This window comes from Leptonychotes weddellii, chromosome X (genome assembly GCF_054177405.1).
Source record: "Leptonychotes weddellii isolate Sample4059 chromosome X, ASM5417740v2, whole genome shotgun sequence".
In the NCBI taxonomy this organism is placed as follows: domain Eukaryota; kingdom Metazoa; phylum Chordata; class Mammalia; order Carnivora; family Phocidae; genus Leptonychotes; species Leptonychotes weddellii.
Genome location: NC_138385.1, coordinates 57,274,200 through 57,299,846, shown reverse-complemented (window position 1 = coordinate 57,299,846; position 25,647 = coordinate 57,274,200). Strand labels below are relative to the sequence as shown.

Genomic DNA, 25,647 nt, shown 5'->3' with positions numbered 1-25,647 from the left:
GATTTCCTCATTTTTTCTTACGGCCGAATCACGTTCCATCGGGTATACATCTCCCAGCTTCTTTGCCCCTCCGTCCACTGGGGGACACTTATCCATGTCTCGGCTATCGTAAGTAACACTGCAATGAACATGGAGGTGCAGATGCCTTCTCGAGTTAGTGTTTTTGTTTCCTTTGGATATATTCCCAGAAGTGGAATTGCTGGATCATAGGGCAGTTCTATTTTTAATTTTTTGAGGATCCTCCCCAGTTGCTTTTTGCCTTCAAGGAGCCCGGTGTCTTGGGCCTACCGGAAAAAGTAGGCTATATCCTGCTAAGCCAGCCCATTGTGTGCCGAGCTTTTCTTAATACATAGCAAAATCTGTTGCTTTTGAAATTGCCAGTTAGTATTAAATAAATAGCACTGGAGGCCTTTGCCCTCTTTTTAATCTAGACTCCAAGAGGCTACTGTTGTGAGATTATTGCCACCCTGTTGGATGCTAGCTGCTTTGTGTCATGCAGCTTTCCGCAGAGGCTGAGGCCTCTCGCTGAATAACAAGGGCCTAATAAAGAGCCCCTCACCCACCTGAAGACAGAGCCTTCAGAGCCTGCCTGGAGGATCACCAACCCAGGACCCAGCAGGGTACACCCTCACGTCAGCATGCTCCGGTCGGCGCTCACCAAGGAGCACAAATGGGGGGACGCCTGGGTGGCTTAATCGGTTAAGCGGCTGCCTTCGGCTCAGGTCATGATCCCGGGGTCCTGGGATGGAGACCTGCATCCGGCTCCTTGCTCAGCACGGAGCCTGCTTCTCCCTCTCCCTCTGCCTGCCGCTCCCCCTGCTTGTGCTCTCTCCCTCTCTCTCTCTCTCTCTCTGAAAAATAAATAAAATCTTAAAAATTTTTTTTAAAAAAAGGGCACAAATGGGGTCCAGTCCATCTGCACTCAGGAGACTTAGTGAGGAAGCCCCCCCCTTTCATACACATACCAGGTCTTGTGCATTGCTGAGTAAGGGAGTAAAATTTGCTGTCACTGGAACATCTCCACTCCTGTGTAATCTACGCCATAAGGTAGATGCTATTTTTTCCATCTTATGGAAGATTTAAAAAAACGAGAGGCTCTCAGAGAAGTAGTGACATGCCCATCCATGGTCCCACAGCTGGGAAGTGACAGAGCTGGGATTAAGAACCACAGAGGTTCTCAACCCTCACACCTTCCGGGGCCAAAAGAACCACCCAGAAAACTGCAGTATGACTCTGTCGACTGCCTTAGCACTCCAAGCACTGTTTATATTCCGCCCAGTATTAGCAGTCCCACTGCCCACTGGAATCACTGGGGATACACGATGAAGAAGTCATATCCGTTTCTGCAGGCTGGGCTGAGAAATTAACTGTCAGAGAGATCTAAATTTCAGTGGAGGGCTATTGTTTACTAGCTGTGCAGACTGGACAATTTACAGAGCCTCTCATCTCCTTTTTTTTTTTTTTAAGATTTTTACAATTTATTTGAGAGAGAAAGAGAGATAGCGAGAGAGAACATGAGCCTGGAGGAGAAGGAGAAGCAGGATCCCTGCGAGCAGGGAGCTCAACGTGGGGCTCTATCCCAGGACCCCAGGATCATGACCTGAACCAAAGCTGACACTTAGCTGACTGAGTCACCCAGGCGCCCCTCTCAGTGTCCTTTTTAAGATGAACGTTTCTTCTAGGAATTAGAGATAATATATGTACAGGGCTTACTTAATGCCTGACATATAATAGGGAATCAGTAAAGGGTTTTTAAGAGGAGGTCAGAGGCCAGATCTTGGTAAGAACTTTGCATTTTAGTCTGGTGTGATGAGAAGCAATGGGGGGGATACGCTGGGGAGCAATGGGATATGATATTCTTTTTGTTAAATAACAGCTTTATCGAGATAGAATTTACGTGCCATACACTTCACCCATTTAAAAGCTTACAATTCAGTTGTTCTTGGTATATTCCCAGGTATGTGCAACCATCACCACTATCTAATTCCAGAACGTTTGCATTATCCTCCCAACCCCAGCCACTGGTAACCACTGATCTACTTTCCACCTCTGTGGATTTGCCTATTCTGGACAAGTCATATCAGTGGAATCCTATAATGTGTGCACTTTTCTGACTGGCTTCTTTCCCTTAGTGTAATGAGTTGAAAGTTCGTCCATGTTCCAAGATGTAACAGAGCTTCATTCTTTTTTCATTGCCAAATGACATTCCATTGTGTGCGCACACCACCTTTTGTTGACCCGTTCATTCATCCCTTGATGGACACGTAGCTCGTCTCCCTAATTTGACTGTCATGCATAATACTGCTATCAGCATTCATACACAAGCTTCAGACAAAGGTTTTCCCTTTTCTTGGGTATAGAACCACAAGTGGAATTTTTTTTTTAAGATTTTATTTATTTATCTGAGAGAGAGAGAGAGAATGAGAGAGAGAACACGAGAGGGGGGAGGGTCAGAGGCAGAAGCAGACTCCCTGCTGAGCAGGGAGCCCGATGCGGGAATCGATCCAGGGTCTCCAGGATCGTGACCGGAGGCGAAGGCAGACATTTAACTGACTGAGCCACCCAGGCGCCCTCGAACCACAGGTGGAAATGCTGAGTCGTGTAGTCACTCTCCGTTGCATCATTCGAGGAAATGCAGGCTGCTTCCCGCGGCGGCCGCACCATTTTACTTTCCCTCCAGCAGTGTATGAGAGTTGCAATTACTCCACATCCTCACCAACACTTGTTATTATGTGATTCTAGCCATCCTCGTTGGGTGTGACATGGGATTGCCTTGTGGTGTGGGTTTGTATTTCCCCGGTGACTAGCGATGTTGAGCATCTTTTTATGTGTTTATTGGCCATTTGCATATGTTCTTTGGAGTAATGTCTATTCAGATCTTTTGCCTTTTTTTTTAATTGGATTGTCTTTTTCTCTTTTTTTTTAAAGATTTTATTTATGTGAGAGAAAGAGCATGAGCAGGGGGAGGGGCAGAGGGAGAAGCTGACTCCGGGCTGAGCGTTGAGCCCGACACGGGGTCTGATCTCATGACCCGGAGATCATGACCTGAGCTGAAACCAAGAGTCGGATGCTTAACCAACTGAGCCACCCAGGCACTCCTTTTCTTGCATTTCTTTTACGCAAATCCCATTTCCTGTTATTCCCCTGGTCTGAACCTGGTTGGGCAACTCAGGGCCAGGTCAGGAGGTGATCTGGATGGCCTTGGGTGGCTGGGAAGGAGGGACCTGAGAAGAAGGTCTCTCTTTCTGGGCCTCAGTTTCCACATATCCATTATCTGAAGGGATTGGACTAGGGTCCTTGGCTGCCCACAGGTTTCTGAGTGTTCACTTCCCCATTCTCGGAGAGTAACTTAACATGACTGACAGAAACTATTTATTGTGGGAGTGAGAGTTTAAGCAAACCACAAAGCGGTATTACAGTATGACCCCATATTAATTTGGCATAGGAGAGTTTCTGGAAAGATATATCCAAGGTAGCAGCAGTGCTTGTCTCTGATATGTAGGATTATACGTTGTTTTCCTCTTTTAGTTTGTATGTTCTGATTTTTCACCGTGATAAGCTTATTTTGCTTTTGTAATAAGAAAAAGAAGCCTATGAGAAAGAAATTAAAGTTGACCTTTTTAAAAAGATTTTATTTATTTCTTTGTCAGAGAGAGAGAAAGAGAGAGCATGAGCGGGGGGAGGGGCCGAGAGAGAGAGAAGCAGACTCCCCACTGAGCAAGGAGCCCAACGTGGGACTCGATCCCAGGACCCCGGGATCATGACCCGAGCCGAAGGCAGACGCTTAACCGACTGAGCCCCCCAGGCGCCCCGACTTTTTTTTTTTTTTTTTTTTTTAAAGAGAGAGGTTGCCTGGAAGCCATCAGCAAGAAAAGGGACGGGAAAGGTAGCAGCCCACCACATCTCCGCCAGAGCTGATGGGAAGATGCATCAATGCACCTTCCACACCGCAGAGCGCCCTCTCTGCCAAGGGAGGTTGGATGTCCCAGAAAGGGGACTCTGAGATGGAGATTAGTACGCAGGGAAGTTAGTAGGGAGGCTCTTGGGATCACTAGCTGCGGAAAGTGGGTAAGGAAGCAGGATCGTACGGGGGGATGCATTACATTGTACCGCAATCCTGACCGAGGCTTCAGTCAGTCTGAGCGGGAGTCTCTGGTGCTGGGACAGCCCGTCAGAGGTGTCCTTGGTTGGGATGAAGGAGCCACCCCAGGAAGGAGGTGTGACACTGGGCAAGGCAATCCCCAAAGAGGGCTGACAGCACGACGCCACCTTAAGGCAGCTGCACCAACCCTCAGCAGAGTAAGTTGTCTGTCTCTGAGGTAGGATCCGGGTGGCACCTCACAGAGAACTGCCTGGAAGAGGTGACCTCCGTGAAGGACAAGGTTATAGGCAGATATTAGGGGGATTTTTCAAAGAGGAAAACATTTCTGCACTCAGAGGCCCGGCTCCCTCCATCATTCCGAGCGCCAATCTCCATTCCTGATCTGTCTCCTTCAGCAGTGACCTTTGAGGCTCATAGATGGGCCGGCCTCTCGTTTAGATGTTTCCTAGGATCCAAAACATTGCTCTGGGCTTTGTCTACTAGGATCCTTTCATTGTTCTGGAATGCCGAGAGGGCGGACGTATTATCGGCCCCATTTTATCAATAAGGAAACCCAGATTCAGAGAGGAGATAGACCTGGGTCGAGATGAGCCAGAGTCTCAGAGCCAGCTCCGTCCAACCCTAGGTCCCCTTCCCCTGGTGACACAGCTGCCCGGACTTCCAAGTGGTCTGTTCTGTGGTCAAATGGACCAATGTCTTCCTCCCTGTTAGCGCTGGACCAGTTTGGTCCCCACGCCCACCCATCAGTCTTCAGAGGACCCAACTCTCAGTGCTGCAAACCACAGAGTGGAATTGGACTTAGTAGGTTCCTCACAAAAGGGCCCTGGCTCTCCTGGAAAGCTGCTCTCTTTGGAGGGGAGCAGAACTTTCTCGCACGGAGGACAGGCCTGAGGCTCCCCGGTTTGGGGGACTGGGGAGGCTGGGGGACATCAGGCCTAGTTAATCTGATTAACCCGTGAGATCCGCTGGCTGCAGGTACCAGGCAAGTGACAGCATAGGCATTCGAGTCTGAGATTGGCAGGAACGGGGCCCTCTTTTTCAAGCAACCCTCTTGTGACGTGGTGCTCCTCGGTGGATGCCTGGCCAGTGCAGAGGTAAGGGTGAGGCAAGGAGAAGAGGAGGCACATGGCAAGCGACTCGCCCTTCCTGGCCCCTCCAAGGACTGGGCTGGGGGGCTCCAGGGATTTCCAACTGGGAGGCGGTGCCACGTGGGGCAGCAGTTCACAGACGTGATCGTCCGAACCAGCAGCAGCGGGGTGGTAGTGCTGGGGAATTTGTGAGAAATGCCGACTCTGGGCCTCTATCCTAGATCTACTTGATTAGAAAGGAACTCCAGGAGCGGGGCCCAGCAATCTGTGTTGGGACAAGCCCTCCGGAGAATCCTGAGGCTCACTGAAGTTTCAGACCTACTGTGGAGGAGTCATGAGCACAGACTCTGGTACCAGGCCACCTGGGTTACTAGCTGCATGACTTTGGACGAAGCATCTAACCTCTCTGTGTCTCAGTTGCTCGCTCGTATGTTAGATGACGGAAATAATGGGACCTGCCTCATAGGGTGGTTGTAAGGTTTCACTCTGCAAAATGTCCAAGAGCAATGTCCAGGACATGGTAAGGGCAAGGTTATAGGCAGGTGTATATATATATATATAAATGTTAACAACATATATATATAAATGTTATATATATATATAAATGTTAACATATATATATAACATATGTTATATATAACATATGTTTTATATATATATATATATATATATATATATAAATATGTTAACAACTGTTATTATTGGAAATAATGGAGCCTAGGACTTCTGTGTGCTCCCTTAGCAAGACAGTGAGTCTAAGTAAAATACTGGATCATAAAGTTCCTATGATTTTATAAGTAAAAAAAGAACTACGGTACAAAATTGTATCTTTCCTGCAATTGTTCTTATCTAAAAATATGTATGTATATGGACAAAGTAAAATTATGGGTGATTTCTTTCTCTAATCACCAGCCTTTGAAATGTGGCTCACTAGGAGATATCTTTGGAATCAAAATATTTGGTACATTCATATTAAACACATACATTAAAAAACATTCAATTGGACAAGAAATATGTATTGGGTCATAGATACCCAATGAGCAGAATTGAAGTTAAACACTCCCCTAGAGGATGCAAGCTACAGGACTGCCATACCCGGGTCCCCATCTCCACCCAGGTACAAGAGGGCAGGTCTGGGCTCATCAGGTCACATCGGAGCAAAGCACAAGGTCCCTCAGGGTTAGAAGGGAAGAGATGTGAGCCAGAGTCTGGTCCAACTGAGGAACCTCAATAGCAGTACCAAGGATTGGGGCACCTAGGTGGCTCAGTCGGTTAAGCATCTGCCCTTGGCTTGGGTCGTGATTTCGAGGTCCTGGGATCGAGCCCCATGTAAGGCTCTTGCTCAGCGGGGAGGCTGCTTCTCCCTCTCCCTCTGCTCCTCCCCCTGCTCGTGCGTGCTCTTGCTCTCTCTCTCAAATAAATAAATAAATAAATAAATATCTTTTAAAAAGAAACAGTACCAAGGATAGTTGGCCCCAGGGAGGACACTAGGAGTTGGGCATGAGGACTGGGCAGTGGACTCCTCCTCAGGAAGGGAGAAAGAGGCCAGCTGAGAACCAGCATGGTCCTGGAAGCTGTGAGACCTTGCTGACTGCTGTGGAGAAGTCTCAACATTCGATGAGAACTTCAACTGGATCTCTGTCTGTGAAGGAGTTGAGTACAGCTTGCCAGCAGGGTCTGTATCTCCATCTTGCCACCTACATATCTCTAGGTATCAGAAGACTCCCGATTGGGCTGTAAAATCCTGCCATAGGTCTAGGATAGCTGACTTCAAGATCACAATCGAGGTCAGGTTATTGGGGTGAGCGTGTGGTAAGCCTGAAGCTCCATCTGTGTGTGTGTGGCTCTAAGCCCCATTTTCTTCTTTTATTTTATTTTTTAAAGATTTTATTTATTTATTTGACAGAGAGACACACAGCGAGAGAGGGAACACAAGCAGGGGGAGTGGGAGAGGGAGAAGTAGGCTCCCCACAGAGCAGGGAGCCCGATGCGGGGCTCGATCCCAGGACCCTGGGATCATGACCTGAGCCGAAGGCAGACGCTTAACGACTGAGCCACCCAGGTGCCCTCGTTGTGCTTCTTATTTGCATTTTCTGAATGACTACCGATGTTGATCATCTTTTTATGTGTTCAGGGGCCATTTGTATATCTTCTTTGGAGAAACATTTATTCAGATCCCTTGCCCGTTTTTGAATTGGGTTCTTTGTGTCTTTTTATTATCTCTTTGTAAGCCGTGTTTATAAGCTCTAGCTACAAGTCTGTCACACATGTGATTTGCGAATACTTCCTGTCATTCTGTAGGGTGTCCTTTCACGCTTTTCATGGCATTGTTTGTAACAGAAGACTTTTACATTTTGATGGGCTGCAATTTATCTATTATTTTCTTCTGTTGCTTGTACTATTAGTGTCATATCGAAGAAATCATTGCCTAATCCGGGGTCTCTAAGATTTACGTCTGTATTTCCTTCTAAGTTTTAGAATGTTAGCTGTCACATGTAAGTCTTTGATCCATTTTGAGTTTAATGTTGTACGAGTGTGAGAATAAATTTCAACTTCATTCTCTTGTGGCGGGAAATCCAGTTGTCCCAGTAGCACTTGTTGAAAAGACTATTCTTTCTTCATTGCATGGACTTGACGTCCTTATCAAAAACCAACTGGCCACAGATGTGTAAGTTTATTTCTGGATTCTCAGTTGTGTTTCATCGATCTATATGTCTATCCTTATGCTATTAGCACACTAGTTGGATGGCTGTAGCTTTGTATAAAGTTTTGAAATCAGGAAGTGTGGGGGTCCTCCAACTTTGTTCTTTTTCAAGATTGTTTTGGCCCTTCTGGGCCCCTTGAATTTCATATATATTTTGGTATCGACTTGTCTATTTCTACAAAGCATCTAGCTGGGCTTCTGACAGTGATTGCATTGACTCTGTAGATCATTTGGGGGAGTATTGCCAACTTAACAGTATTAAATATTTCCACCCATGAACATGGGATGTCTTTCCATTTGTTTCGATCTTCTTTAATGTCTTTCAACATGTTTTGTAAGTTTTCAGTATACGAGTCTTGTACCACTTCTAATTTATTCTAAGTGTTTTATTCTTTTGCTGCTATTATAAAGTATTTTCTTAATTTATTTCAGATTGTTCATTGCAGGTGTATAGCAATAAAATTTTTTATATTGTGGGGTGCCTGGGTGACACAGCCATATAAGTGTCTGACTCTTTGCTTTGGCTCAGGTTGTTATCTCATGGTGGTGAGATCAAGGCCCGCATTGGGCTCCACACTCAGCACGGAGACTGCTTGTGACTCTCTCTCTCCCTCTCCCTCTGCCCCTGCCCCCCTGCTCTCTCTCTCTCTCTCAAATAAATAAATAAAATCGTAAAAAAATTTATATTGACTTCATATCCTGTAAACTTGTTGAACTCAGTTATTAATTCTAATAGTCTTTCAGCAGATTCTTTAGGATTTCTATATGCAAGATCATGTCATCTGCACATACAGTTTACTTCTTCCTTTCCAATCTTCCCAATGCCTTTTAATTCTTTCTCTTATCAAATTGCTCTGGCCATAACCTCCGGTACAATGTTGCATAGAAGTGGTGAGAATGGACACCCTTATCTTGTTTCTGATCTTAGAGGGGAAGAGCTTCTAGTGTTTCACCATAGTGATGCTACTGTGGGCTTTTCGTAGATGCTTTTTGTCAGCTTGAGGAGGTTCCTTTCTATTACTAATTTGTTGAGTGTTTTTGTTTTTTCGTTTTTATCATGAAAGGGCGTTGGATTTTGTCAAATCCCTTTTCTCTGTCTGTTGAGGTAATTATGTTTCTGTTTTTTTATTGTACTGATTGCTGTATTTCATCAATTGATTTTCAGATGTTACAAGTTTACGTATTGGCCATGGTGTATGATCCTCTTTATATATTGCTGGATTTGGTTTGCTAGTGTTTTGTTGAAGAATTCTGTGCCTGTTATTTATAAGAGATATTGGTCTGTACTTTTAATTTCCTGTGAAGTTTTTGTCTAGTTTGGGTATCAGGGTAATATTGGCCTCATATTATGAGTTGAGAAGTATTATGCTATGAATGAGTTTGTGAAGAATTGATGTTAATTCTTCTTTCAATGTTTGGTAAAATTCACCACAGAAGCCATATGTATCTGGACTTTTCTTTGTGGGTATTTTTTTTTTCTTAGATTTTATTTATTTATTGAGAGAGAGTGAGAGAGAGAGAGAGAGCAGGGGGAGGAGCAGAGGGAGAGAAAGAGAGAGATCCCAAGCAGACTCCACGCTGAGCATGGAGCCCTACACAAGCCGTGATCTCATGACCCTGGGATCGTGACCTGAGCCGAAATCAAGAGTCAGAGGCTTAACCAACTGAGCTACCCAGGTGCCCCTCTTTGTGGGTAGGTTTTTTTTTTTTAAGATTTTATTTGAGAGAGAGAGAGAGAGAGTGAGAGAGAGATCACGAGCAGGGGGGAAGAGCAGAGGGAGAAGCAGACTCCCCACTGAGCAGGGAGCTTGATGTGGGACTCAATCCCAGGACCCTGGGATCATGACCTGAGCCAAAGGCAGCCGCTTAACCGACTGAGCCACCCAGGCGCCCTTTGTAGGTAGCTTTGACTACTAATTCAATCTCTTTACTTACTAGAGGTTTATTTGGAGTTTCTATTTATTCTTCAGTCATTTTCAATAGTTGTTGTCTTTCTAGAAATGTATGCATTTCATCTAAGTTATATAATTTGTCATACAATTATTCATAGTTACTCTTTATAATCCTTTAGATTTCCAGTTTGATTGTAATGTCCCCTCTCTCATTTCTGATTTTAGTAATTGAGGTCTTCTCTCCCTTATTCTTAGTCAATCTGGCTAACCAAAGATCTTTTGTATCTTCATTTGGTCCTCAGTCTCCTTCTGCCTATGTTTGGGAGCCTTGACCAACCTAAGAACATACACATATTTCTTTTATAGTAAATTTAAGTCTTCTTCACATTCCAGCATATGGAGCTCTCAGCCTGCCCCCTGCCCCCAAAGTATACTGTTCTGTTCCCTTGAATAACTGAGGTAGATTCATTCTTTTTTTTTTTTTTTTCTTTTGAGGTAGATTCATTCTGAACCAGCTTCTTTATTAGCCAGTGGCTGTAGTTCATAAGGCTATCACAATTTTACCCTCTCACTTTGGGAAATGAGCTGCAGCCTTTTTAGCACAGGACCATTGGCCAAGTATTGCTCATTTCTGAGTAAGTATCAGGGCCCAAGGAAGAGAAGAAGGCAGCAGACCAGCAAGCAAGGCATTGTGAGTAGGCTTGGGGCCTGTTTCTTATGAACAGTGCTCTCGCTGAGTCTTAAATGGGAATAGAAGCAAGTTAGAAAAGCAGAGGCCTACTGCTGTTTTGACCATTTGTCTCCTTGGCCACAGCGCCCAGGACTGTGCCGCCCTGGTTGGCAAGGACTTGGCTGACAGGTGGCAAAGTCAGGAATTCGGGGGAAAAAAGCATTTGGTATTCTGGGAAAGTGTCGATTCTGACCGTTGTTCTGGGATTCGTGGCACAGTTAGCAATCTCTCCCCTTCTCTCTGTGAGCCTCAAAGCCTGGCTGGGATGCTAGGGTAGAAGAATCCATGAGCTCAGAAACTGTCTTGGAGCCAACAAAATGTCCACTGCAAGATTATTTCCAGACTAATGAGATATCTGTGCGTGCGGGCAGGTCCAAATTGTAAAATGGAGCGAAACCCACCAAGATTTCATTGGTGAGGAAGCGGCAACAAATCAACTCTTAGGGATGGGTGTGTGGTGAGCTTAAAACTCAAACCCAGTGTGGCAGCCTCGGCCCCACCCTGGGCTGCTGACTCAGGACCAAGAGGAAGACGGAGCTGCCAGACTTCATGATTTCTGTAAACAGTTCTTGAAAGAGAAACCACACACTTGTCTTTCTGCCAGCCCCCAGCTTCTCCTCACAGCTGACAGTACCAGCCATTGTCTTTTCTCTCACACCCCAGGGCTGGGCTCCTTCACTTGAGCTCTGTGCACCTCAAAGGGCCCTGTGGAGAGAATTTAGGGGGATCGGTGAACTTGGATGGGAAAACTCTTTGTTCTTTTTTTTTTCCCCACTGAGCTCTAACAGAAACTTAGCATTTCCCCAAATTCGGAGTGTTGGCAGCAAGCCATAATAGTATTAGCAGTATCTGTTACTTTAGCCCCAATAGAAATCACAAACATTTTCATATCACATTACAGTCGTATCTCACAAAAAGTTACTTATGCTCATCATCGCTTCGAGACTCCTACCTCTAGATGTGCTGCTAACTCTGGCGATTTGGTGCATTATTAAAGTAGTGCTACAACTACCCACAATTTCTTAAAGATGTTTTAGAACTGTCTCAATAGGAGTGCTTTCCTTTGTAATTCCATGTATTTTATTTTATGCACCCGAACACATTATTCTGAGAAGTGGCTTTGCCAAACTGCTGAGAGGGATCTTTGACCAAAAAGAGATTAAGACCCCGGCTCTGGATCTTGGTGCTTTCCTGCTCCACTGGCCCCATTTCTGATCCACAGAATTTTCCTTGTATTACTGGAGGGTTCAAAGCACTTGCAGGCTAGTGCCATGACATTGAGCAAGTTAAACTATCCATGCCATTTCTTTTCTTTTTAAAGATTTTATTTTTTTTATTTGAGAGACAGAGCACACGCACGAGCGGGGGGAGGGTGGGGGGGAAGGGGCAGAGGCAGAAGGACAAGCAGACTCCCCGCTGAGCAGGGAGCCTGACTCAGGCTCGATCCCAGGCCCCTGGGATGATGACCCGGGCTGAAGGCAGACGCTTAACCGACTGAGCCACCCAGGCGCCCCCATATCCATGCCATTTCTTAACCCGCAAAATGGGGACTAAGAATGCTACCTACTTTATATGGTTGTTGTAATCATTCAGTGAGTTAATAAATGTAAAGCACTTAGCGCCCAAGAAATAGTAAGTGCTAATAAGTATTAGCTATTTTTATTGCTGTTGGTTCGTATCAATTATTTTGCCAATGTATACTATTTTTTTAAAAGATTTTATTTATTTATTTGACAGAGAGAGCAGGAGAGCACAGGCAGGGGGAGCGGCAGAGGGAGAGCGAGATGCAGGCCCCCCACTGAGCAGGGAGCCCGATGCGGGGCTCAATCCCAGGACTCTGGGATCGTGACCTGAGCCCAAGGCAGACGCTTACCAGACTGAGCCACCCAGGCGTCCCTACTTTTAGAAATTGAAATGGGGCTTAGAGAAGTGAAGTAACCAACCTAAGGGTATCCAACAAGGAAGTGGCAGAGCCAGGGTTCAAAGCCAGGTCTGTGGGATTCTCAAGCCCCATGGAGGTTCCTCTCTACCACACCGCTGAGAGGGAGTGATGGTCCTCCAAAGAGATGGAGGCCACTGACAGGTGGTGGGTTGGGAATGAACAATCAGCTCTGCAAACTCTTCCTTTCTCTTTCTTACCCAACTCATTCCAACCGTCCACACCTCCAGCTTGATTGGGCTGTGTGGGAACACAGTGCTTGCCCGCCATCAGCCCTCAGCCAGACCTTAGGAGGCCAGTACTCCTTCCAAAGCCTACTGCGGTGCAGCCCTCACTTGCAAAGGGGGACAAGCGCATGTTCTCACACTAAACAGCAAGCAGCCTCGCAGCAACAAATTCATTTGGAATCCTGAACCAGCCTCCACTCCCAGGTGGAACTCGGGCTTCACAGAGGGGTTGGGAGCAGGGAAGCAAGGGAGGGCTCAGAAGGGCAAGAATTCGTCTGGGAAGCGAAGGCAGCTTTGTGGAGGAAGTGAGCTTTGAGCTGAGAAGATTGCCAGTTGGAGTGGGGCCAGGAATGCTGATGAATTCTTAAAGCAGCGAGTATAGGGTGTGCAAAGGCCCAGAGGCATGAAAGGACCTGGTACGCAAGGAAAGAAGGGAGTGTAATTCAGGCTGTCTGGGGTTTGGACTGAATGGAAGAGGGAAGAATGATGGCGTGGACGGATGAGATGGCATACGTAGTTTATGACCAGACAGTGAAGAATGCCAGAATCAGATCCCCAAGTCTTCCAGTAGAGGAAGGAGAGCCCTTGAAAAGTTTTTGAATAGGAGCAACAGGACCAGATTTGTGTGTTCAAAGGACCATGCCCACCCACCCCTCAAGCGTATGGGAAGGTGGATTGATTAGAAGGGGTAGAGACTACTAGAAGCTGGTCAGACCCGGCAGGGAGGCTACCTCAGTAGTTCCGGTGAGAGATGACGAAAGGCGGCACTGTGGGGGAGAAGTCCGGAACTTCTGGACATTCTCTGTGGTTCTTGTGTCCATGGTTAAGTGGTGAGGAAGAGGTAGGATGGCAATTGCGGCGGGGCACTTGCCCTCTTCAAGTATGGTTTGTGTGGGGGTTGGGGGTCTCATGAAGCAGGTCTTCCTTAGGCCAGAGGACAATTGCCATGAATTCACACTCTAACACCTTCCCCTTGAGCCTCTTTCTCCTATTAACAGCCCACAGCAAGAGCAAAATAAAAAGCCAGGGCCCTACTTTCTGGCACCCCTCTCCCAGGGGAGTTGCTGAGGTGAGGGTTCCCCGTTGCACCCCTTTGGGTGGCAGGCAGGAAGGGGAGAGGGGATGTAAGGAGCAGGTCAGAGCCCGCCCTCTGTCAGAGGAAATATCCACCCTCCTGAGCTTTTCAAGAGATTGTTTTCTTCCAAGTAGGTCCCACCGTTACCGTGGCAACTAAGAGCCCTGAGCTTTGTGTTTCTGTGTCTATTGAGTCCCTGGGGAGAAGTGGCCTGCGGAGCTTTCTCTCGTCTGGTCAGGATGCAGGAAGTGCTAGCCAGAAGTGGATCCTCCCAGCCCCATTTAGGGGGTAATCTCTTGCCTCCTTAATGCCTGTCCTTATCCCTGGGGAGAGGCCAAGGCTCCACAGGAGTCAGTTCTGGTGGTCAAGTTTAAAGGCTTAGGCTCCAGTGATCTGGTTTCTCAGGGCCGGAATTCTGCATCCATCCTATGGCACATCTCTTTCAAAAGGTGCAATCTGAGGGCACCTGGGTGGCTCAATGGGTTGAGTTGCCTCCCTTTGGCTCAGGTCATGATCCCGGGGTCCTGGGATCCAGTCCTGCAGCAGGCTTCCTGCTCAGCGGGGAGCCTGCTTCTCCTCCCTCTGCCCACCGCTCCTCTTGCTTGTGCTCTCTCTCTCTCTCTCAAATAAATAAAATCTTTTTAAAAAAATGCAATCTGAGCAGGTGTCCAGGAGGGGCGAGCTCACACCAGACCACGGCACATGCTGGGGGACTGTTGCACAAATATTTCTTGATCACTTACTATGGGCTAGTACGGGATCTCCAGGCTGGTTTCTGCTCCGGGGAGCTCTAAGGGAAGGCTCAAAACCAAACTGGCCATTAAATGTCGCCAGGGATAGTTGTCCCCAAGGCTCTTTTCTGCAGGAGGCTAGGCATTAGCACTGCCTAGGGAGCTTTTTAGAAACAGAAATTCCTGGAGATTCTGATTCCACCAGTGTGGGTGTGAGTGGAGGGTGGAGGTTAAGAGTTCTGGGTGTCAAACCACTGGAGTTCACAGTCGAACTCAAGTGAGTGACCTTGAGCTGCCAGTTCCTCACAGAATGAATGATGGGAAGGAACAGTGGGGCCTGCTTCACCGGCAGCAAGATGTTCTCTGCCTTCCTCCACCCCTTGGCAACAGGGTGGTTTTTTTTGTTTTGTTTTGTTTTAATCCAGCAGCCCATTTATTCACTCAAGCTATGTATCAAGGTAGGTTTGAGATCCTACTGTGTACCCAGCCTTGCGCTGGGCACCAGGGACCCCACAGTGACTAGACAGATGAGGAAGCTGTGGCCTGAATAGGAATGGGACTCATGCAGGTTCCAGATGGAGTCCGTGGCAGGGCCGGACTGGAATGCTGGGCTCTTTCCCCTAGACTCACAGGGCTTGTGACTGCGGGGGTGTGGGGCAAGGCTCACCCCACTCTTATTTTCCCCCACCTGCTCTGATGGGCCACGACACAATCTGGGCTCGCCTATCCCTACCTGTGATGGCATGAGAAATTCTGGGGGTGCTAGAGACCTTACCTGCCCCCCGCCCCGAAGCAGAATGGGCAGCCCCGGGGCTCACTGAGACAGCCCACGGTGCCACAGCCCCGTCCCTCCCCGAGAAGGGGCAGTCAGCCACACACTCACACATACTCGTCACCTTAAACTCGGGCCCTTAAACTCGGCAGGCCCTTCCCTGACGGGTGGAGCTTGCCCCCTGGCTGTTCTCCCAGAGCCTCCAGAGACAGTGGCCCTGATGCGTAGATCTGGCTGCTTTGGCAAAGACCCAGAATCCAGTCAGGTTGAGACTTGAGCTCCTCAAGGGGCTTCCTTGGGATGGGCATGGTGTATTAGAGGTGAGAGGGTATGGCTTTGGGGGTCACAAAGACCCGAGTCCCCCCATGGAACCTAGTATCGCTGAGATTCAGATCCGTCAGCTCTCAAAGGAGACACATTATCTGCTGCATTGACTTGTTGTGGGAATGAAATGAGATTTGCTGGCAAAAGTGCCCGGTACATGGTCAGAAACATGCCGGTTCCCCGCCCCCCTTCCTTTCTCTTCCTCCCTCCCTCCCTCTTAAAGGGGCAAAGCAGATGTGCTTCTGAAACCGGGCTTTCTCTCTCATTGTGCTCCTGTAAGCTGGGGCGGGGGGAGGGTGGGCAGGACAGGGTGGACAGGCAGATCCAGGAAGCAGTAGGACCAAGGGAGTGGAGGCGGAGAGAGCGGACTACTGGGCAGCCGGGGAGCTGTGGAAAAGCTACTTTGCCCCTGTAAACCTTGGGCGATGTCAAAAACACTGGTACCTCCATAAACATTCCCACCCACTGTCCCAGGGGTGGGGGGGAAATTCCAGTTCATAGCTGGAAAACGTTAGCAAATCCAAGAATGGGATTCTGTTTCTTCTGACCCCGGAGTCTGTGAGGAGCCCTGAAATCTTGCTGGGAGGATCTCTGCTGAACTGCTCTGGGCAAGTGTATTTAAAATTCGTCAGCAGCAAGCGCAGTCGTGTCCGGTAGCACCACCTAGTGCCCCAAAGTGGAAGGGCCCTCCCGCCTCACCACCCCCCTCCCTTCTATGTCCTCTGTGTGCGCGCGCGCACGCGCGCGAGTGTGTTGGGGGCCAGGAGAGGTGCCATTATAGGATGATAGGACTGGGCCACTCGTACTTTCATATCCCAGGATGCGGAGAACTAATGCTGTTTTTCAAGATAACTAGTCTTTTTACCTCCCTCCCTCCCAACAACTGCCATCCCCAAGTGCGTAGGACTCTAGGTAGGTCCCTTGGGCCTTGCTGGGCCTCAGTTTCCTCATCTAAGGATTGCAAGGCTTCAGGCTAGGGTTGATTCAGGCAAGGTGCCTGGGAAATGATCTCTGATGCCTAGGGAGTGCTCATCTATGTTTGCTCAATAACCCAGAGAGACGCAGTCTTTACACACCCTTTATATTTTTATTGAGGAGAAAGCTTTAGCATACAGAACGATTTCTTATCTTCACAACACAGTGATGCAACAATAACACGATAACAATAACACATTTGTTTCAAACGGGTTTCCTCCCGAGTCTCTGGGAATCCTTGGGCTGCCTTCATACCCCTGGCATGCATTTCCCCCCCCACCCCCCCACCCCGCTTTCAACCCAAGAGAGCACCCAAAGCCCATAGTTCTTCTTACAGCTCTTGTGGCTGTTACATCACAACAAATATTAAAGATCCGGGAAAGGTGGGGGAAGAGGGTCAAAGGGAAGCCCAAGCCCCCCCTGCCACCAGAGGGCCAGAAACCAGCTCACTGCTCATCCGCTCTTTCCCCGGCTGAGGCTACAAGGGCTCAGGGTGAGAGGCACCACGGGAACAGCAGGGCCTGTGCTGAAGGGTCCCTGCAGGTCGGGGTGCAAGGCACCTGTCCTTTGCACTTCTCCGGCAGGGACGTGGGCAGCAGGGCCAGCGTGTCGACCGTCAGCAAACAGGGTCCACAGCCTAGAAGGAGAGCCGTTCCCCTTCTGGAACTCTCTCCTGAGGAAATAGCTGAAAAACAGACAAAATTTTCTTTATGCGGTTGTTGACCACTGTACCGATGGGAATGGAGAACATCAGGCAACTGAAATGTCCAACAAATCAGGAGACTGCTTAAATAAATTACTCAGTATGCATGACTGCCTAGGTGGCAGCCATTTTAAATCCTGCTGATCAAGAGCTTACAGCATGATCTCAGCTTTGGAAAGACAGAGGGAGAACATGCTAGAAGGGCATCAAAGTGTTAACAGTACACGCGTCTGTGTGGCCGGATTCTGGATGTCTGGGGGTGTTTTGGCCTTAACAGTTTTCTCTACTTTCCAAATTTTCCATTGTGATTATCTATTACTTTTCTCCTTGGAGAAGGGGGGAGCCTTTTTAAAAGGTAGCAACAGGTTCTAGGAACCCGGCTCCACGGATTCCCCAGGCTGAGAAGTGTGTTATAAACAAAAGGGGCTTCTTACCTCCCACTGACGAATAGAGACCTCACCAGAAACCAGCCGGAGGACTGGGTTTCTCTGTGACTCCTCTTCCTTCAGCTCCTTCCGCTTGCCTCCAGGCTCAAAATCCTAAGGCTGGGCTGAGGTTATCTGTCAGACTCCGGTGAGGAACAGAGGCATCATTTACTATGTTTTCTTCCCTCTAGCCACAGACACTTTGGCTGCACTTGTCCAGCTGCCAGGCACTGTGCAGGAAGCTCAGTGTGGAGGGCAGTTCGGGCCAGCAGCGGATCTGGCTGCCATTCTGGGGCCAGACTGACATAGTGTATGTTTTTCACTGCCGAAGCAGTGTTTTCTGGACCCGAGACAAGCAGCAGGACTCTTTATGGGCGGCCCTGGGTTCGTACCCAGAAGTCCCCGGAGTTATTAGGAGGCAGTCACCCTCTTAAGCCTCAGTGTCTAATCGAAGCCCAGCACCGGGCCATGGCTTGCCCCCCGCCCCTCATGTGAGAAACATGAGGACGTCCCAGCTGCAAGGCTGTAGACAGAACCTTCCTCTCTCCTCTCAGAACCAAGGAATCCTTGAAGTCAAAGTTAAAGAGCAGGCCTCGGGCCTTCTCTCTCTTTGGCAGTCCAGGAAAGAAAGGCCAGTCGGGCCTCCTCTGGCACCCCAAGGATGGCGAGTCTCCTGCAAAGGCCTTTGGCTGGGGGCTGCAGTCCAAGGCCCGGCCGGGGAAGGAGACCACCGTCCCTAAGGAAAGAGTCACTCCTTACAATGTCAAGCTGAGTTGTTGCTGCGGCTGCCTCCTCCTCCTCCCCCTCCTCTTACTCCCCCTCCGCTCCCCCTCCTCCTCCCTTTAGGCAACATCCAGAGAAGGGTTAGAGCCTGTAACCTTGGGCTCTGTCTGCTGGGGATGCCCGGGAAGGCAGTGTGGTGAGAGGAGAGGGTCCCGGGCTCGGCGAGCTGGTCCAGGGGCCCTGATGCAGGGGTCTGTGGGCCGGAGGAGCCAGCTTGCTGGGTCAGTCAAGAGCCCATCTCAGCCGTGTTGTCCGTTTCACATGTGACTTTGCACACACTCACTGGGCTGGATGCAGGGGTTCTCTTCGGGGCCCTTCTGCTGGGGGGGGGGGCTTGAAGCAAATGTCGGCTTCTCGTACATCTCTTGATACCATCCTGCTCTCTGTCGATTATATCGAGTCAGTGGCCTCAATGGCTTTAGGAGTTCGGCGTAGCCTGTGCTTTCGCTCGTGGGGGCAGATCAGTGAGGCATTGGGTGCAGTCCTGGTGAACCAGTCCGAGGATAAAACCGTAGAACACAGGGTGACTAAACGCAGGAGAGGTGAGGGTTAGGAACAACCAGAGGGGAAATTACAAGAGGGCGACCAGTTCTTTTATGGGAACAGGCCAGAAACCTGCTCTCTAGCTCGTGGCAAGACTGAGCAGAGCGCACTCCAGGAGGACAGCTACTGCTGATCCCTTCTTTCTCGGGTGGCCTTGCCTGGACACGTGTCACTCTCTGGTCACGGGTGCAAGACGCTCTGGAGTTCTGTAGGTCTTCTTCGGGCTCCACAGGTCTGGAACTCCCTCAAGTACTGGTCAGCAAATAGGGCAGGCGTGGCAGCGATAGCAGGGGCAGGGGACGCTGTAGAAGGGTGTGTTCTGCGCGGCGAGCTCGCCCCGGCTCTCACACGCGAATTCGGCCGCGGGCGGCCCGGTGGCCCCCCTGTCTCGGAGTGAGGCGGAACAGCACGGGGGGCCGCCTTCGAATTTGGCGTTGCCCCAGGCGACCCGCGCGGCGAATCAGCGGGGGCGAACTGTAGAAGGGCGAATTAGTGCCCGGAAGGCCCTCCAGGAGCGGGACGCGATTCTGGTTCCTCCTCCTGCTGGGCTGCACTATGGGAGGCGAAGCATCTAGGAAATTCTCGTGGTAGTAGCCAGTGGTCTGGGATGACGCGTGGGCAACGGTCGGCTCCATCTCCATCATCTCGTCCAGGTCATCGTCTTGGGTCTCATCCTCTGACTCTGGTTCCGGCTCCTGGTCCCCCTCCTGGTCGGCGTCGGGATCTGGCTGCGGGACGGGGCACACAAATTCACCCTTGTTCTCTTCATCCTTGACTGTCTCCACGTCCACCTCCTCGTCCACGTCCACCTCCTCGTCCTCGTCCTCCTCTTCCTTCTCTTCCAGTTTCTTCTTCATCTCCTCCAGCTGCTTCTTCCGCATCTCTTCCTGCTTCTTCCTCTTCTCCTCCTCCTCCCTCGCCTCCTCCTGTAGAGCTCTCACGCGCCTCCGCTGCTCCCTGTCGTAAAGCCTGCGCCTGCGTGTCTCTTCATCTTCGTCACTGTGGAAATCTTCCTCATCACTGTCTTCGTTAGGGTCCGCAGCGAAAGGGAAGAAGATGTTGCGGACCCCCGGGAGCGGGATCGGCTTGGGCACGCGCACTTTCCTCTCTATCTCCACACACTCGAGAATCAGCTCATCCAGGTCGGCCATTTCAGTGGACCATAAGAGCTCCTTGCGGAAGAATTCTGACAGGCCTTTAAGGAACTGGTTTTGAAGGCGGCAGTCATCCCAAGACAAGAACTGGGCCAGGAACTGAAAAGCATCTGCATAGCTGCCTAGGGTACAGTGGCCCTGCCTGAGCTTGCGGATGGCCTTTTTAGCCACGCTCGGGGGGATGGGGCCGCAGAATTCCTTGCGGATCTCATCCAGGAAGCGTGGGAAGTTGGCACGCAGGGGGCTTCCTTCCCGGGTGACCGAGATGGCCCAGTTCTTGGCTTGGCCCGCGAAAAAGGAGATCAGAAAGGCCACCCGCTCGGCGCCCCCGGGGAAATGATCCTCGTGGTCAGCTATGAAGGTCTCTAGCTTCATCAGGAATTCGGCCAGGTAGACCGGGTCGCCCGAGAAGGGCTCTAACTCGGGCCGCTCCAGCGGCGGCAGAGGAGGCTGCGCGGGCAGCTCCTTGGCTGGGGGCGGGGGCAGCGCCGGCGGGGGCGGGATGGCCAGCGGGGGAGGGTCGACGGGCGCGTCGGAGGTACCGCAGTCCTGGATCACGCTAATCAACAGTTCGTCCGAGGCGTACTCGGGCTCCGCGCGAGGGGGGGGCCAGCACAAGAAAGGCAGCTCCCCCTCGGGAACTGCGTCGATCTCGCTGAGCGGGAACTCAAAGTTCTCCTCGGCAAGGACGGGCACCACCGGCACTGGCCAGCGGATGTAGCTCGACACGTTGCCCCGCAAGGAGTTAACCTCGGCTAGGGCTCTTCCGAGCTGAAGGCCCAGATTGGCATTCTCCCCGCGAAGGGCATTTAATTCTTCTCGCAGGGCCACGTTCGCCATGCGCAGGCTGTTTAGATTTCCGGCGGCCTCGGACATCAGGATTAGCTCAGGGGCCCCGGGTCTGAGGGCGGGGGCGCAGGCGGAGGGGGGTGGGGAGCTGGAGGCCGCGAGAGGAGGCTGAAATGCGGCGGCGGCGGGGCGCGTGCGGGGGGAGGGGAGCGGAGCGCCGCGGCGGGGCGCGGGAGAGGCCGAGCCACACCCACTGGGGCGAGCACGGAGGGCGGGCGCTCCGGCCGGAGGGCCCAGCGGCTCGGCCCGGGGCGCTTTACCTCGTCCCGGGGATCGGATCGGAGAGGGCGGGCGGGCGGCGGCGGGAGCCGGGAGGCGCCGGGAGCCGAGGACGCGGGCGGCGGGCGGCGGGCGGCGGGCGGCAGGCGGCGGCGGGGCGAGCGGAGGCTGGCGGAGCGGGAGGGAGTGCGCTGCGGCAGGATCTGTCGAGGAAAAATCTTGCGGTTGGCGAGTCCCCGCCTTTTAAGCGCAGCGTCGTGCCGCCCCCCACCCCCGGCGGGGCGGGTCTTAGGGAACGGCGGGCGCCCACTGGCCGCCGCGCACCGCCCCCCCCCCCCACGCCTGCGCCTCTCACTGACTCTCTCCTTCCCTAGCTGCAGCTAACTCGGGTCGGGAAAACGCGACAGCGACTGCCCACTCGAGGTCGTCATGGCGACAGCCAGTGAACGTGTTCCTCTCCTCGGGCAGGCCCCCGAGTGTAGAGGAGCTGCTTCGAGAGGCGCAGCTCAATCTCCAGAGCCTGTTGCAAGGTACTGAGAGGGAGGGGGGCTGCGGCCGGAGCCCACAGGCGAGATGCGCAGCGGCTGGAGGGAGGCGCAGAAGAAAGAGGACAGGGACCAGCGAGAGAAAAAAGAGAGAGAGAGAACGGTTGAAACCCCACTGAAAAACAAAAAAACACACAGTTTCCCATCTTTTTACCTTCCAGACTAAAGGATTCGAGAGGGTTCCGTTTCTCCTGGCTGTTTACTCGCCACCCCTCCCTTCCACCCCCGCCCCTTTATTTTTCAGTTCAGGAGGCCGCGGGGGGGGGGGAGGGGGGGAGGACGGAGGCAGAAGCAGGGCAATGGTCAAGCCATTTATAAAGGGAGCTGGGTGAGAGACTCCCACAGGGTGGGCTCACAGACCTTTTAGACCCTCTCTTGCCACGTCACCCGTGCCTTTGGAATCCTCACACCCAAGGACAATGGAGGCATCTGCAGGGTCTCCCCCTCCGGGCTTCACCCACTCTGCTCTTGCCACAACCTGTCCGTGTGTCTCCTGGGGAGCACCTGCCTCATCAGAGTAAGCCCGACAGGGACGCCTGAGTGGCTCTGTCGGTTGAGCTTGAGCGTCCAACTCTCTATCTCAGCTCAGGTCTTGATCTCAGGATTGTGGGTTCGGTCCCTGCATTGGGCTTCATGGTGGGCGTGGAGCCTACTTTAAAAACAAACAACAAAAAACAAAAAGGAAGCCCGGTACCCAGCACCCAGAGCTCTCCTCATCCCCAATTCCCAGCCCATTGTCTTTGGAGTATACAGATGAGCACGCTGTACACAAAGCTGGGTCCACACGACCCGGACACACAGCCCAGTCGTGGTGCCTGAGCAGTCAGACTGTGCATGCACCAGGCAGAGTGAGAAAACCCAGACTCTGAAATCAGACAGAGCTAGAATCTCATCCCCACCCCTCACCTAACTAGCTGTGGGATGTTATGCAGAGTACCCAAAGCTTCAGATGAATCAGTCATCTTTAAAGTGAGATTCCAGGGCGCCTGGGTGGCTCAGTTGGTTAAGCGACTGCCTTCGGCTCAGGTCATGATCCCGGAGTCCCGGGATCGAGTCCCGCGTCGGGCTCCCTGCTCGGCAGGGAGTCTGCTTCTCCCTCTGACCCTCCTCCCTCTCATGCTCTCTGTATCTCATTCTCTCTGTCTCAAATAAATAAAAAAAAAAAAAAAATAAAGTGAGATTCCAGTTCCCCACGCGGCACAGTTTTGTGAGAATTAAAAATGGTATGTAACCTGCTCAGCAAGAGTATCTTGCAGCTGGAGAGACCCCGATAAGATGCACCGTCAACTCCCGGTACGTGTCCTTTGGAACACAGGCTTAGCTGGGCACAATATTAAAGTTAACACAAAGGAGAAAACAGTGCGGTCGCTGATAGGCCCTCACAAGACAAAAACCAGACACCTTGACCAGAGGGATTTAGCCTATGTAAGTGGCAGAGATTAAAACTCAGTGCTATGAGAGAGACAACTGGGGTGTCACAGTATCTGGACGGAGGTTATAAGGGACGTGCATATGTCAAAATTCACTGAGCTGTGCACTGCAGGTTTGTACACCCTGCTGTAGGTAAGTTATATCTCCATGAAGTAATTAATACAAATAAAATCTCAGTGGTAGTCGCAAGCTCCGTACCTACTCCAGGCACTCGCTGTCCCACTGAGGCCTCTCTTCCAGGCCCAGAAGCCCTTCCTCAATGTCTTCCAACCTCCAAACTGTACACTTTCTTCACAGTCCTCTTCTTGCCTCATTCAAAACCCTTTAACACTAGTTCTACACTTTGCTCATTCCCTTCGTGAGCACTCCCGCGAGCCACCTTGGGCCATCCAGCTCCAGAGGACTTGTATCGTTCTGAAGGGCTTTTTCTTTCATTTGTTCATTCATTTACTCATTCACCTACTAGTCCCGGGCTTATCACTTGTCCGCCTAACCAGACCGAACTTCTCGACAGAAAGAATCACATCTCTTAGTACCCTTGTGTTTCCAGAAGCAGCCGGCACAGAGCTGGATCCCCAAGAGGTGCTCCGTAGGCATTTGTTGAGTGAACGTTAAGTGTGGGAAGAAGTCTTGTCAGCTCTCGTTTATCCATACCAACGAAGGTTAACTCTTATGGAGAGTAGAAAATGGTAGCTGGGCCACCCAACTGGACTCCAGCCAAAACCCTCGCCTCCCTTGCCAGGGCAGTGGTGGTGACCTTAGAGAAGCAAGATTCCAAGGGACACCATGAGCCTTACGTTCAGATAAGAGAGGAGCTGCCATGCAGAAAAGGAGTCAGTGTGCTCTGTGTTGCCACCATGGGCAGATTTAGGACCGGTGGGTGGAGGAAATCTAGAGGGAGGCGGATTTCACCTCAGGATAAGGAAGAGCTTTCCTGCCATACCTGGCAGCCCCAACTGTCCTTGGATGGAATGAGCTGCCTTGGGAGGACGGCAGCTCCCCTTCTCTGCAGGTCTGTGTGGAGGCTGAAGAAGCATCTAGAAGGGCTGCTGAGGAGGAACTCTGAGCCCAGAAGGGGGTGTTGGACCAGAGAACTTTTGAGGCCCCCCGGACTCCCAAGTCTCTATGAGTCTTAAAGTCTTTGTTCAGGTGTGCAGAGAGCCCCACCCCTGTTGGTCCTTTGCTCTCTCCTGTTCCTCATCTACTCATCGAACTCATCACTTCAGTGAAGCCCATTCAAATCTTGTGCATCCCTCCTATTCGCTGACAATGCCCTTCCACTTCTCCTTCCTTCTCTGCCACTACCTCTGCCTTCCCTCTCCCTCACCTTAGCCCCCCTGGACCTGACACAACCCACAGTGGGACTAAGGTGCAGGGAACCAGGCCCTCGGAGGCTCAGATGAGAGTTCTTGAGATCCAGGGGAGCCCTCCACATTGGACTTCCCAGTGCAAATTTCTTCCTGCTTCACACAGGTCCTTTCCCTGGTAGGCTTGCAGAAAACCTGAGGAGCTGCAGGGCTTCAGAGAAAGGTGTCTGCACCCTGAGGCTCTCCTCTAAGTTGAGCCCCTAAGGTGGGGGCCGGCAAGACACGGGCTTGGTCCGCGAACCAGCGCAACTCGACTCTACCGACTCTCTTTTCTCCTCGGCCCTCGCAGTCCTGGGAAGTAGGCATTTTTCCGTTTCCGAAGCCAGAGGCTCGGACGCTGGGCCAAACCATAAAGAAACGAGGCAAGTCAGGCCTGGCAGCTAAAGCAGGAGCCCCAGCTTGCGGTCCTCTCCCAGCCCGGTGCTTGGCCGTGGCCCCTAGAGTGTGTATCCACTGTGCTGTTTTTCAGAAGAATATGAGGAACGGTACCCGGAGGCCAGACTTCTGGGGCAGACCTTCCGCTCTGCTGATGAGGCCCCTGAGCCCACTCCTAGCCCAAGGCCCCAGGCTGGCAGGCGTCTGGAGTTTGTGCTGATGGTGAGTTGCCTCTTCCTCCCACCTGTGAGAGCCAGCGTGGGCAGAGAGCTCTCTGTGCTCATTGACAGCGGCCCTCGAGCTGCGTACCTTACCCACCGGAAGCTGCTGCTCACCTCTGCTTGCCAGCAGAGCTACCCTGAGGCCCTGCCGAGATGGGCCCCACACAGCAGGTGTCTGGCCTGGCAGCCCGTCCACACTTTCCTGCCTACCAGACGAAGCCTCCGACCACCCTGTCTAGACAGCCATCCCGTGGGCACGGCTCATCCCGTCGGGAGCACACCCTTTCCATCACCTTCTTTCCCAACAGCCTACAAAACGGCAGCCGAGTGAGGATGAGACTACCACCCAGGGTGTGAGGGCCCCCGAGGCCTCCCTGAGCCTGTCTACCACAGCCGCCAAGCAAGCTGCCTGGAATAGCCCCTCCCCTCTGCCCATCCTAGAGGAGAAGCGGTGGCTTCAGCCTTGCTCCACG

General features: G+C 51.2%; 2 protein-coding genes across 4 annotated transcripts in view; one reads left to right on the top strand and one right to left on the bottom strand.

Moving 5' to 3' along the window:
- Positions 1 to 25,647, top strand: part of LOC102741650 (NHS-like protein 2) — a 71,522-nt gene that overhangs the window by 27,790 nt on the left and 18,085 nt on the right. Inside the window, exons 2-4 of one of the 3 annotated variants that reach the window (XM_081808670.1) lie at positions 21,610 to 21,765; positions 25,048 to 25,175; positions 25,483 to 25,646. The exons of the other annotated variants lie outside the window; for them this stretch is intronic. Of the exons in view, the coding sequence (XP_081664796.1) occupies positions 21,610 to 21,765; positions 25,048 to 25,175; positions 25,483 to 25,646 (448 nt within the window). The remainder of the gene's footprint in view (positions 1 to 21,609; positions 21,766 to 25,047; positions 25,176 to 25,482; position 25,647) is intronic. 3 annotated transcript variants of the gene reach the window in all.
- RTL5 (retrotransposon Gag like 5) lies at positions 16,652 to 21,460 on the bottom strand. Its single transcript, XM_006740673.3, has 2 exons — positions 17,697 to 21,460; positions 16,652 to 17,244 (listed from the first exon to the last, which is right to left on the bottom strand). The coding sequence occupies exon 1, from the start codon at positions 21,041 to 21,043 to the stop codon at positions 19,358 to 19,360; it is 1,686 nt and encodes a 561-aa protein (XP_006740736.1). The 5' UTR covers positions 21,044 to 21,460; the 3' UTR covers positions 16,652 to 17,244; positions 17,697 to 19,357.